At 41.4% G+C, this 15000-nt stretch overlaps 2 protein-coding genes across 2 annotated transcripts in view; both read left to right on the top strand.

Moving 5' to 3' along the window:
- Window positions 1–14989, top strand: part of LOC308099394 (uncharacterized protein) — a gene marked incomplete at its 3' end in the record, with an annotated part of 29960 nt that extends 14971 nt beyond the window's left edge. The window contains exon 5 of the mRNA XM_080448136.1: window positions 14952–14989. Coding sequence (XP_080304262.1) covers window positions 14952–14989 — 38 coding nt within the window. The remainder of the gene's footprint in view (window positions 1–14951) is intronic.
- The window catches only part of rapgefl1 (Rap guanine nucleotide exchange factor (GEF)-like 1), a 57278-nt gene that overhangs the window by 9387 nt on the left and 32891 nt on the right, over window positions 1–15000 (top strand). The window lies entirely within an intron of this gene.

Genomic DNA, 15000 nt, shown 5'->3' with positions numbered 1-15000 from the left:
ACTCCGGAAGGAACAAACTCATGATCTATAGCGGAGGTTGTTTGCAACACTTTCACACTACAATTTTCACGCACATCATAATTAATGACTTACTAGAACAGTTTGTGACTGTTTTCATCCTGAAAAAAAAAGAAGAAGAAAAACACTCTTTGTGACTGGATTAGACACAGGAAACAAAATGGATTATTGAGACCACTTTTTATATTAACCCATGAAGACCTGGAACGCATCTGTGTCACTTTTTTTTATTTGAGTTAAAAAGCATTATTTTACACTTCATATATATCTGCTATTCAAAAATAGCAGATATACAAGCTCGTAGCGCGGCACCGAGTGCCGCGCTACGAGCTTGTAGATCTGTTATTTTTGAAAAATCGTGAAAATGTGTGCAAATCTTTGAATATATGTTGTTTTAAAGCGAACATTTTTAACTCCAATCTTTGCTTCTGGGGGGTCCCTGGAACAAAATATTTTGAGATGGGGGGGTCGGCAGCCAAATACATATCATTTTGGGGGTCCTTGACATGAAAAAGTTTGAGAACCACTGATATAGAAACATACGTTTTTTCAGAATACTGTTGGGATTTAGAAGACATTTGTAGAATCGGCTTCAGGTCTTAATGGGTTAACATTATAGTTAAATAGATTTTGTGTGTGTGTGTGTGTGTGTGTGTGGGGGGGGGGGGGCGGGGGGGGGGGGTACAGAAGTTACACTGACTGCGTTGCTTGATCACGTCAGAATGAGGATCTGTGTGACTCCAATTTGATAGCTCTGTTGGGTTTTCCCCTGAGCAATTACACTTACCATTATGGTTAATGGCTCAGACAGACTCTATGTTAATCCCTTAAAGAGGCTCTTCATAGTGGATTGATGCAATAAGTCACACCCCAGTGTTGAAGGCTGATGGGGCCTGGTTGCATTTCGTAAACGCAGTACAGTTAATCTATACGCAATAAATAATGATGTAGAGATGCTCCCTGTCTGGATCCTATGCACAGGAAAATCCGGAGTGTTAAAAAGCTACGATCCGTGCGTTTTATCGTCTTCTCCTGACAGTGAGAGTTAGTAATTCACCCGTTGTCAGTCGCCTGATTGGTCGCCTGAAAGATGGCGGCGCATCTAGTGTCCAATCATGTGTGCCGTCTGCTTCAAATAACAGTCCTACCTCAACACCAGGATCTAAATTTCTCAACTGAAGAGCAGAGAAACCACCTCCACCCACTTCAGATGTAATCGTTGTATTGTATTAACATACTGTACTCTACCATATGGATAAAATTACATTTATACGTATAGCTTTAAAGGGACATTTCGCCGATTTTGCATCAAACCCCTATTTTTATCTAGGTCTAGGAGTAGGACCCATAAACATGATCCTGGTGTGTTTTTTGTGTTTTATCTGTATTTTTTTTATTTGTATCCATATCCTCAGAGACTATGAGTCATTTGACTCATAGTCTCTTTTATCTCACCTTATTTCCTGACTACAATGTAGACCACACCCCCACGCAGCCTCCCCTCCCCACAAGGAAGGGCAGTGCCCCAAAGCATTATGGTCATCGTAGTAATACAGCAGTCCACTCAAACCCCAGTCAAACACACAGACTTCTATATTTTTCTGGCCATAGGGTGCACATTTTGCTACTGTTATCTACTACAAATATTATTAACATTGAGTGACTGTAAGTTCTTCCAGGGGTGAAATGCTCCTTTAAAGTGAAAGTGTAAAAATACACCCTCTTCATGACCCTCTTCATGAGAGAAAACAAGTCTAGATGAGTCACCTTTGGTACTGTAGTTGCAGTTAAACCCTAGATAGTAGTTGTTTACTAAGATCTAGGCCAAGCTTTGAGGCCAAAACAGCATCTACGTGTGGTAATGGAGTCTGACGCAGGGAGACAGACTGATCATGACGTGTGGGTGACCTACATTTAATCGGTTCTGTTGTTTCCTTGATATTTCTCTATATGTTCTGATGCTCCACAGTTTCTACGTGACCTCAACTCGTTAATGTAGCATCAAAATCAATTTAACCACTTTAAACCAAAATGCATTGGCTATTTTGAGATGGGGGTCTGCAGTCAAATACATATTAATTCTGGGGTCCTTGAAATTAACCACTGTTCTATTGGACCTTGAAAGAAACGATGGACTTTCACATTGACACACTGATTCTTAGTACCATCACATGGATACCATTCACGAACACATGAAGACAAACACATTAAGATCTGGGAACCAGCAAAAGGTCCAAGGTTTGATTCCAGACCCCGGCAATGTGTCCCTGAGCAAGACACTTACTTACTTACTCATCATTATCAGTCACACACACACACACACACACACACACACACACACACACACACACACACACACACACACACACACACACACACACACACACACACACACACACACACACACACACACACACACACACACACACACACACACACACACACACACACACACACACACACACACACACACACACACTCCAGTGCTATTCATTTTAATGCCTCTCCTTGTGTATGAGCATACCAAGCTTTATGTAACATTTGACAGACAGGTTATTAGGGGCGTGCCTCGCAATCTTTCATTATGTGTGTGTGTGTGTGTGTGTGTGTGTGTGTGTGTGTGTGTGTGTGGGTAGTAGTGAAGCGCGATAGTTCACATCAATTAGTGTTGATGTGTCGCTACTCCTGTTTAACCTGCTTTAACACAACTTTCACACTGACTGGAAGCCAGACACACACACACACACACACACACACACACACACACACACACACACACACACATCCCAATATACGTTACACACACAGCCTGTAGTGATTTCTGCCTGTTGGATGTTTTTGTTTAGGTTTTCAGTGAGATTATGTGAGTTTCTTTCACACACGTTGGAATGTTTGCTCTCCAGTGATACTAAGATCAAGACAGACCTGTGTGTATTGATCCCTGTGGGTACATTCTGGTGTCTTCGCAGCAACAGCAGTGAGGCAGGACACACAGTATAGGTACAGGCAAAGAGAGGTGAGAATAAGGTAACATGAAAATAAACTAAGATAACTAGCCTAATGGCTGTTTCAAACTACAAGAACTAAGTGAACAGTGCCGTGCCTTGAAACATATTTCACAGGTTCTGGACTTGTTTCCATCTCAACCTGGAGGTCCCTACATGATTTGGGGGGGAAGTGGGGTCCCCAGATGACAGTAAAGTGACAATTTAAGGGACTTTTAATACTTAAACGAGTAATCAATAAACTATACTATAAAAACTGGTCAAACATTTGGCCAAATCGTCAAATAATATAAGAAAGAGGCAACATTTTTGAAAATATCAGATCTGTAAGCTCACAACGCGAGGCATTGTGAGCTTGTAGAATGGCTATTTTCACAATACTTATCTGTGGAACCGAGTCAAACTAAATGTAATGCCTCAACTACTACAATTACAAGTGCTTGTCAGTGTGGGGGGTACCCAGTTAAAATATGGTTATTTTGGGGAGTCCCCACCCAGTTCAAATATGATTATTTTGGGGGGGGTCGCGGCCTGGAAAGGTTCAAGTTTAGAGTTCTTATACTTAACATTTGTTTCGTCACTGCATGAGCCCAGGGCCAGTTGTGTTCCTCCCTGCAAAGCTACATTTCGTCACTAAGCAGTATTAGCAGCAGCTCTGCGTATAAGGTTGGATTTGTCACCTGGCAACAAAAGGTATTAAGAGTCTGGACCTGGTCCAGATCACATAACATGTGTGTTCTCTGCTGTTGACTGTGATGCAATAAGGTTCTTAGGTGCTGTGCCTTGTTGCATGATCACCAAAATACACATAATCGCGCCGTAAAGATTATTAGGTATTGGTATGTTTTATGACGACATCAGAATGTCCACAAAGAGATTATGACTTTTTTACACAACAGTCACAGTTGCGTGTATATTGCTGACTAGTAAAGTTATGGTTTCTGTGACCAGTAAAGCAGCACGGTATGGGAATGAGTCTGACCAGTCAGTTTGTTTGGTTGAGATCATGTGTTGTGTAATTACACAGTGAAATCCTCAGTTGAAGGTGTAGTAGTATGTAACTTTGCCCTTCTTTTTAACAATCATTTCCCTCTGTACCAGCAGTTATCAGACTGGAGTAGTGAGGTGGTGTTTACCTCCAGAAACACATTTCCCTCTCGCTATATTTGTGGTGTTGTCACCGTTTGTTTCGGTAGACAGGGACGTTTTTGGGCAACCACAAAAAAAACACACAACATACAGGGCAGTGTTGATTTTGACATCAAATTTTGATTTCGTTTTAGTCATAGTCTTATGAATAAAATTCCATTTAGTTTTAGTCATATTTTAGTCGTCTGAAAAGTTTTAGTTTTTCTCTAGTTTTAGTCGACTAGATATCATAAGATTATAGTCGACTAAATCTACAGTTGATTTAGTTGACTAAAATGTATTTTGGCGGAGCCTTGATGGCGTCGTAATGGCTGGTTTTACACTTGGTTGCATGCTGAAAATAGCCGATCTACAAGCTCACAACGCGTCGCAGCGCCACGCGTTGTGAGCTTGTAGATCTGCTATTTTCAGAGCGCAACACCCGAGCGCAACCAAACATAAAATGACTTGTCTTTTTAGTTCTACTGGATCTCTTCTCCTCCAGTCCCTCACTAACATTTTAGTCTAGTTTTTATTTGTCGACAAAATTGACAATATATTTAGTCTCAGTTTTAGTCATCATAGCTTAGTTTTTATTTAGTTTTCGTCAGTGAGAAAAGGCAGTCGACGGACTTTTCTCGTCATAGTTTTAGTCGACGAAATCAACAGCGATACAGCGAGAGGGCGTTGTGTTTCTGCAGGTAAACACCACCACACGTGGTGAAATTCATTAGCGCACAATGAATTTCACGTGCCTTTTACTTGTGATTGGTGTTGTTGACAATACAGTTGAACCTTGAACACTACTCCAGTGGCCGATGACTGCTGGTAATATAGAGGGACATGATGGGTAAACATTTGTATTATTGTTTTGTTCTGTAAACACAGGGAAATGTTACATACTACTATGCCTTTAATTTAACTCTGAGAATGTACAACATGTCATCAAAGGGTCCATTTGGTTACATTTGTACTTAACCCTTTAAGACCTGGAACGCACTTTTTCATATGAGCTAAAAAGCATTATTTTACACTTTGGCTATTCAAAAATAGCAGATATACAACCTCATAGCGCGGCACCGAGTGCCGCGCTATGAGCTTGTAGATCTGCTATTTTTGAGAAACCGAGAAAATTTGTGCAAATCTTTGAATATATATATTTTTAAAGCAAACATTTTTAACTCAAATCTTTGCTTCTGGGGGTCCCTGGAACAACATATTTTGAGATGGGGGTCCGCGGCCAAAAAACGTGTACATTTTGGGGTCCTTGACATGAAAAAGTTCGAGAACCACTGATATAGCAACATAGGTTTTTTCAAAAAACTTTTGGGATTTAGAAGACATTTGTAGAATCGGCTTCAGGTCTCAATGGGTTAATCAGAGTTAGAAGTGGATAAATTCACACTGAGGATTTTTTTTTGACAGTGTCTTATGATTCAGCGTCACATTCCAGTCATTCAGTCTGTCTGCTCCTCCTATACAAGCAGACTGGGTGTCACCCAGTGGGTGTCACCCAGTGGGTGACGGGGTGACTGCTATACAGTGTCCCGGTGGCCTGAACCTTTCATGCTGCTGGGCATGTTTGACCACAAAGTAGTAGGTTTGATTTCCCATCTCAGGACCTCTATTACACGTTGTCTCTCTCTCTCTCTCTCTCTCTCTCTCTCTCTCTCTCTCTGTCTGCAGTCTGCTTCCTGTCTTCACTTCATCTGGCCTGTTTCTGCTTCCCTGAAACAGGCCAGATGAAGTGAAGACCATGAATAAATCCTCTCCTAACTAACAGTGGATCCAAGTTTGATGTAGAATAATGTTGATTTTGACGGCAAATTTTGATTCAGTTTTAGTCATAGTTTTTTTTTTGATAGTAAAATTTTAGTCCTGTTTTACTGCTAGTCTAGTTTTAGTTGCCCAAATATCACGAGATTATAGTCGACTAAATCTTCAGTTGATTTTGTCGACTATAGTGTATTTTGGCGGTGCCTTGATGGCGTCGTAATGGCTGATTTTACACTTGGTTGCATGCTGAAAATAGCCGATCTACAAGCTCACAACGCGTCGCGCTGCGACGCGTTGTGAGCTTGTAGATCGGCTATTTTCAGAGCGCAACAACCGAGCGCAACCAAGCATATAATGACTTGTCTTTTAGTTCCACTGCATCTCTTCAACACTCGTCCCTCACTAACATTTTAGTCTAGTTTTTATTTGTTGACGAAATTGCCAGTATATATAGTCTTAGTTGTAGCCATCATAGCTTAGTTTTTATTTAGTTTTTGTCAGTGAAAAAGAGGTAGTCGAGGTAGTTTTCCGTCATAGTTTTAGTCGACGAAATCAACACTGATGTAGAAGTTGTTTAAGTCAGTGGTTTTCAAGCTTTTTCATGCCCTCAAATTGACAATGAGTGATCAGTGAGTCACTCACTACTGGTCCCTTGAGTATCTTGAAGACCATGCAGGCCCCATTGCAAGTTGCTGCCCTCTGTCCTCTATACCCAGAGCCATGTGTACGGGGTTGTGCACATGGACATCCCTCTGTCCTCTATACCCAGAGCCATGTGTACGGGGTTGTGCACATGGACATCCCTCTGTCCTCTATACCCAGAGCCATGTGTACGGGGTTGTGCACATGGACATCCCCAGTTGTAATGAAACAGGAACAGTGGAGTCTTGTTTGTTTCGCTTGCCATGGGCCATGACAGTCTGCCACACCATGATATTATTATTATCTCTGACTCACACACTGTACTGTACCACCCCTGTGGGTGCGTGTGTGTGTGTGTGTGTGTGTGTGTGTGTGTGTGTGTGTGTGTGTGTGTGTGTGTGTGTGTGTGTGTGTGTGTGTGTGTGTGTGTGTGTGTGTGTGTGTGTGTGTGTGTGTGTGTGTGTGTGTTTGTGCGTGTGCGTGCATGTGCGTGTGTGTATAAACAGCACCTGCTTCCAAAGTAAAGGAAGAGACGATAAGCATCCTGGCAGTTTCATTAGAGACACACAACCCTTCCAAAGTAAGCTAGTTACATAACACACACACACACACACACACACACACACACACACACACACACACACACACACACACACACACACACACACACACACACACACACACACACACACACACACACAGAGAGACATGTCGCGACTGGATCACAGTGCTAAGGTGTGGGAGGGTTGAATACTGTGTGTGTGTGTGTGTGTGTGTGTGTGTGTGTGTGTGTGTGTGTGTGTGTGTGTGTGTGTGTGTGTGTGTGTGTGTGTGTGTGTGTGTGTGTGTGTGTGTGTGTGTGTGTGTGGGGGGGTGGGGGGGTGGGGGGGTGTGTGTGTGTGTGGGTGTGTGTGTGTGTGTGTGTGTGTGTGTGTGTGTGTGTGTGTGTGTGTGTGTGTGTGGACGACTGGGCCTATTTGTGTCCTTTGGACTGTGACTCATAGCGACTGGATTCCAAAACAAACACATAAGACACAAGAGAGAGTGTGTGTGCGTGTGTGTGTGTGTGTGTGTGAGAGTGTGTGTGTGTGTGTGTGCGTGTGTGTGTGTGTGTGTGTGTGTGTGTGTGTGTGTGTGTGTGTGTGTGTGTGTGTGTGTGTGTGTGTGTGTTTTACGTGGAAATCCATGTAAAGACAAAAGGGTGAATGTCTCTTAGTTACAACAACATTGTTCTTGTGAAGCACTTTTGTTATTATTGGTGCATCATCATCATCATCATCATCATCATCATCATCATCCCACTAGGACATGAACACAGCAGCTTCACCACTTGTATATCGTGTTTTTCAACTTCACACCTCTAGGTTGTCCTTATTTAAATCATCTGGTATTTAGGAAACAGAACAGCAGTTCATATGGGTTAGATCAGAGGTCTTCAACAGGGGGTCCGCGACCCCTAGGGGGTCCGCGGAGGTACTGCAGGGGGTCCACGAAATTGTTTGATAAAAAAAAAATGTTAATTTTTTTTCTCAAAAATGTCTGTCTTTAAACATAACATGACATATTTGAATAGCTTAGTATTGAATGCAAAATAACATGGTATGTTTATACATAGTTTGTAGAGAAAGAAAATATCTTTTGCACACCTACTGGGACAACCTGTGGGTAGGAGCAGGCTCCAGGCAACCATTTGTTCATGTTTATACATATAAAACACCATTTTATACATAAATATACGATATATGTGGACCCCCTACCCTACGAGGTAGGGGGTCCCTGCTCCATCACCCCATCAGTTTGGGGGTCCCTTGCCTGAAAAGGTTGAAGACCCCTGGGTTAGATCATTCACAGTTGTAGTAAAAATGAAACAAAAGTTTTTGGGTTAGTAATTTTCCACCCAATGTGGTCGCCAATTCATGTTGATACAGGGAAAGGTAATGGCATTAGCAACAATAAAATTGCAAAAAGAAAAATAGCCAGTAAAACTGTAATAAAAAAAAGAAAAGTTTAACCCTTTAACACATCGACCGCCAGAGGTTAATCTCATAATGTACTCACCAGTGCCAAGGTGTTTTTGTTGTTTTTTTGTTTTTTTCATGTCGCCATAGATCTTGTTAAAATCCTTAAGATTGAGCCGTACAAGGTCTGTTTACATCCGCGACATCTCAACGTATCTCCCAGTGAAAATCACGTGTCAAACGGGGCATCCATGTTGTAGTTAGAGCGGATTACGTTAAACAGTGAAATGCGAGGAGAAAAAACTACAGGAAGAGAATTGAGTTTCAGTTTCGTCTGTAGAATGGGAGCGGACGTGATCGTCAAAACCGGATCCCAAATAATTCCGTTTCCGGTCATCAAACCGGAAACGGAAGTGGATCAAAAAAATTCCGAAAGTGAACCCGGAAATGTTTAGCGCGAAAAGACCGTGGACCGTAGGGCTACGGTCTCGGCGCTTAACAGTTGGATTTAACGGACCGTAGGACTACGTTCTTGGCGGTTAATGTGTTAAAGACCTGATGTTTCCGCTTCTACAACATATTTTATTCCAAGGACCCCCCAGAATCAAAGATGTTAAAGTTAAAATGTTCGCTTTAAAAGAATATGAATATTTTAATTTGCACACATTTTCTCGATATCTCGAAAATAGCAGATCTACAAGCTCGTAGCGCGGCACTCGGTGCCGCGCTACGAGCTTGTAGATCTGCTATTTTTGAATAGCCAAAGTGTAAAATAATGCAATTATTTTTTTGCTCAAATCAAAAAATGACACAGATGCGTTCCAGGTCTTAATGGGTTAAATAGTATTAATATTATGTAAATAAAGGTCTAAAAGATGAACGAGGTGGGCCAAGTGGGCCCAAGGTGCAGCAATGCCCTGATATGAAACATCATAATGATAACCATACTAACAGCAGCAGGTGATCGGTGAGTGATCAGTGAGTCGCACAGCATCAGGGAAGAAGCTGTGGTTCAGAATGATGGTTGTGGTCCTGATGCTGTGTGTGGTCTCCTGCCTGATGGGGGCCACACAGCAGATCTACAAGCTGAGCGTGTAGATCTGCAATTTTTTTGAATAGCCAAAGTATAAAATATGGTTAAAGTGGTTAAAATGATTGTGACCCCCCACACACACACACACACACATCTGTCTTCTGTCTTTCTGGAAATGCTTTCCACCGCCTTGTGGGTTTCCTAGTTTCAGAGCTATAAGCTATAAGTTTCAGAGCTTTAAGCGCTTCGTTTATTTTTAACCCATTAAGACCTGAGGCCGATTCTATACAAAATGTCTTCTTCTAAATCTTAATCTTAACGTTGCTATATCAGTGGTTCTCAAACTTTTTCATGTCAAGGACCCCCCAAAACGATATGTATTCGGCCGCGGACCCCCATCTCAAAACGTTTCGTTCCAGGGACCCCCCCAGAAGCAAAGATTTGAGTTACAAATGTTCGCTTTAAAGGAGGAGTTCACCCCAAAAATTACTTATTTTCTATCAATTACACACCCCATGAAGCCTTGATTTCATGGATTTATTTTTGTTTTTGTGGCATTCCTAAAACAATAATTTGATGACCGTGTGTATATCCGGTAGGAGACACAAATACTCTACTTTGTGTCTCCTACCGGATACATTGGCCGGTAGGAGACGGGAATCAAATGATTAGCTTAGGAATGCGACAAAAACTAAAAAGAATCCATGGAGTCAAGGCTTCATAGGGTGTGCAATTGATAGAAAATAAGTCATTTTTTGGGTGAACTCCTCCTTTAAGTCAAAATATATTCAAAGATTTGCACAAATGTTCACGAAAAAAAAAAGAAGCTTGTAGCTTGTACAAGCTTGTAGATCTGCTATTTTTGAATAGCCCAAAGTATAAAATAATGGTTATAGCTCCAATCTAAAATGACACAGATGCGTTCCCGGTCTTAATGGGTTAAAAGCCAAAAGCCCTTCAAAAACTGAAAAGTGAAATGGATTTATATAGAATACAAGGCCAATAATTCCCCAGTGCCTGCCTTTCAAGTTAATATAGATTTCATGGTGGCTTCTTTTTTATCCAGCAAGACTGTGGCTCTCTGGACCACGTGGGGTGATTCATTCATACCCCATCAGAGACATAAAGCCTTGAACATCCACAGCCACTTCACTGGGGTCCATATCCAGTGGTGTGAAGTATCTAAGTACATTTACTTAAGTACTGTTACTTAAGTACAATTTTGAGGAATCTTTACTTTACTGGAGTATTACCATTTTCGTACTTTTACTTCTACTCCACTACATCTCAGAGGCAAATATTGTACTTTTACTCCACTACAATCATTTGAAAACTTTAGTTACTAGTTACTTTGCAGATTATTACATTATAAAATATACATTAACCACTTCAGCCCTATTTTATACATAGGCTATTTGAAAATTGTCAGCTCGTAGATCTGCTCTTTTCAAATAGCCTATGCTATATTTGAAAAAAATACTTTTCAAAGATAGCAGATCTACAAGCTCATAGCGCGGCACTCGGCTTGTATATCTGCAAAGAATAAAATAATGGTTTAAGTGATATTACACAGATGCGCTCCCGGTTCGAACGGATTGAGAGCTTTGGGTAGGTTAAGGTTTGACCCTCTTTATACCCACAGTGATGGTTTGTTCTCGGTGCAGGTTGTCACCAGACCTATACATGCAGAGTCACGTACAGTTACAGTATTTCCAGCTCTGCCTGCATTCATTCAGCCAGGGGATTGTGGTTTTTGGGTTGATGGGTTTTGGTCTTGCGGTGCGGCGGTAACATCATCCTCACACTTCTTGCTGATGTAGCCGATGACAGATAAGATGGTAAATGCTGCGTTTATGCTGCACAGCGCCTTTCATCCAAAGCGCTTTTCAGCGTGCATTACATTCACCCATTCACAGCACACACACACACACACCCACACACCGAGGAAACCATGCAAGCCACCAAACCTGCTTCATCGGGAGCATCTTGGGGTGTCTTTAAAAAATATATATATTTTGGGGGTGTGACGAAGGTTTCCGAGGCAACACAGCAAACCACCCCAATGTGGGCACAATGCCAGCGTGACGTTGCCATAAGATGTCACAGCCATCTTATGGCAAGTGAGCGTACATTGGCCAGAAAGAGCAAACGATGGAACAGCCTGGTTGCATTTGGCTATACACTAGATTTGTGGTTCTGTAGATGTTTTAACTCCATCTGCATTAGTTAACTTTCCCCCCCTCTTCCACTTTGCTCAGAACACTAACAGTCCTGGAACATGGAGGGAAGCGTCACCAGGCCACCAGTGGTGGGAAAAGTACTCAAATTCTTTACTCAAGTAAAAGTACCAATACTGCAATATGAAAATACTCTGTTACAAGTAAAAGTCCAGAATTCAAAATTTACTTGAGTAAAAGTACAAAAGTATTGGCATCAAAATGTACTTAAAGGATCAAAAGTAAAAGTACTAAATGCGACGCGTTGTGAGCTTGTAGATCGGCTATTTTCAAATATCCTATGTATAAAATAGGGTTAAAGTGGTTAATGTATGTCTTATAATGTAATCATTTATATCTGCAAAGTAAATAGTAACTGAAGTTTCCAAATAATTGTAGTGAAGTAAAAGTACAATATTTGCCTCTGAGATGTAGTGGAGTAGAAGTAAAAGTATTGGATATTGGAAATAGTCAAGTAAAGTACAAATACCTCAAAATTGTACTTAAGTACAGTACTTAAGTAAATGTACTTAGTTACTTTCCACCACTGCAGGCCACACACAGTGATGGTCTTTGTTGTTGTTAGTCTCCTGGACGTCAGCAGAGGGCAGTAGGCTTTGACCAGCGTGACGGAGATGTGGTCAGAGAGAGAGAGAGGTGGGGGTGGGTGGTGGGGGGTTGGCTTTGTATGTCCACACACCGTCTGTTTGTTTACACGGTCATGTGTGTTCTCTCTCCCTGGGTGGGCTGGTGGTGACGTGCTGTTTCACCAGCACGTCTTTGGGTAGAAATATCTGTCAGGTCTGGTATGGTTAAAGTCACCCCGCGGTCATGCATCATCACGAGGGCCTCCCGTTGCTTTTGTTTTGAAGTCAACAGATGTCATCATCACACGGAAGCTTCCACCGAGCGTTTCTTTGGCATTAGAGCCGTTTACCATGAGCCATGAACCATACCATGAACACCGCCGTAAAAAAGCAAATAATGCAAATAATGTGGCCAGCGTTTTATTGTTTAAGTGCTCTACTGCCTGAGAACAATGGCTGCTCACCAGGGAACAGTTTGTGCACCACGCTAATGTTAATGTATAGACAGAGTCCACTCCACATCCCACAGCTGATAACGATCTGCTCGGAAAGAAAAAGAACAGCCCAATATTTAGCGATGTTTTCTGTCAAAGAACGCTTGATGTCAGTCAGATCAGATCCATTTTAGCTATCCAGTGAGCGTACATTGGCCAGAAAGAGCAAACGATTGAATAGCCTGGTTGTATTGGCTTTAAACTAGAGTTGTGGTTCTGTAGATTTTCCAACTCCATCTACTTCATTAGTTAAACTTTCCCCCCTCTTCCACTTTCATGAAGGACTGCCTCCCTCCGCCTAGGTTTTTATCTCTGGTTTCTGTTGTGTTGCTGCCACAGTACTTTAATGTGATACACCATCTCTGTCAGGGCAGATGTCACTGTACCGTTAACTGATCTTACCAACTGAAGCTTCACTCAACACTTTTACACTTTAAGTCACTCAGGTTTATCTCATCAGATAAATTCCCTGTGTGGAAACGTAGCTGGATGTCCTGTGTGTGTGTGTGTGTGTGTGTGTGTGTGTGTGTGTGTGTGTGTGTGTGTGTGTGTGTGTGTGTGTGTGTACATTTTGTGTACAGAAGTATTGACCCTGTCCGACGTCCGTCACATGCAGAATATACCGTGTGCTTCAACAGCTAGTATTACCCATCACACAAATACATGGACACACTTTTATAAAGACGTATGCTTTGTTTGTACCCAGTAAGCTGTCTGTGTACTGTGACGATGTGAGTTCAAATCCCACTTCATGCTCGGTCAACACTTCGATGACATTTTTTTGTCTCACTGGTGTGGTAATCATGATGGGCAGGTCACTGTGCAATGTGGATAGAGAAAGTGCAATATCATGTCATGTGAAGTTTTATTGTTAAGATTGATTGCATGCTTAACAATTGCCTGTGATGTGTGTCAGTAAAATTGGGCTGGACCATATCAGGATAGCAGAGGGGGGTTACGATGTGCTGTTGTGATTGATTATTTATGTGTTGTAGTGTGAAGAAGGAATTATTATACACCTTGTGTAGTTCATGGAGACTTTTAATACTTGCATGGGTTAAGGTTATTTATCAACGGTCATTTATTGTATGTTCATGTATTTATGGTATGCTCAAAGACACCCCTGAGAATGGTACAGTCCAGAGTCATTAGTGCAGCAGAGCATAAAAAGCTTCCAGTGCCAGAGCACTGCAACCAGGGCTGTGAGTGGAGCGGCATGTGTTTTGCTTGTCAATGTTACCCTGCTTGTCGGACGGTGAATATATACACCATATGGTTTCACCATACCAAAGGCCTCTGTACTCATTCCAACCACTAAGACGGTTACTGTGTCACTTTTTGATTTGAGCTAAAAAGCATAATTTAACACTTTGGCTATTCAAAAATAGCAGATATACAAGCTTTTTTGAAAAATTGTGAAAATGTGTGCAAATCTTTTAATATATATTGTTTCAAAGCGAACATTTTTGCTTTAAAACACTCAAATCTTTGCTTCTGGGGGTCCCTGGAACAAATTATTTTGAGATGGGGATCGGCGGCCAAATACATATAATTTTGGGTGGTCCTTGACATGAAAAAGTTTGAGAACCACTGATATAGAAACATACTGAGGAGCCAAAACACAAGTTTTGGCTCCTCAGACATTGTAGCAGCATATATAGTATATATATAGTATATATATAGTATATATAGTATATACTATATATAGTATATATATAGTATATATATAGTATATATAGTATATATATAGTATATATATAGTATATATATAGTATATATAGTATATATATATATTGTCTCTGTCGGGTGGACACCTCATATGTCCAAAACTGTTACTTTTCAGGATTCAGATTAGAAAATAGCAGCAGATCTACAAGCTCAAAAAGTATATGAGAGAGAGACAGATGCAGTAGGACAAGAAGATAGAGACATAAGGACAGAGAGAGAGGACAGGTCGGAGCGAGTTTTCTTTTTACCTTTTTAGAAAAGGAAACAGGCTATCCCCTCCTCTTCTCTTCTCTTCTCTTCTCTTCTCTTCTCTTCTCTTCTCTTCTCCTCTCCTCTCCTCTCCTCTCCTCTCCATGTGCTCCCCAGTCCCCAAGGTTGTTGGGCCTCACCTACATTGTGTGTAGCATACGGTACC

Source organism: Gymnoscopelus braueri, assembly GCF_963280865.1.
Source record: "Gymnoscopelus braueri genome assembly, chromosome: 13".
NCBI lineage: Eukaryota > Metazoa > Chordata > Actinopteri > Myctophiformes > Myctophidae > Gymnoscopelus > Gymnoscopelus braueri.
Note: the sequence above shows the minus strand (reverse complement) of the source record. Positions and strands in the feature narration are given on the sequence as shown.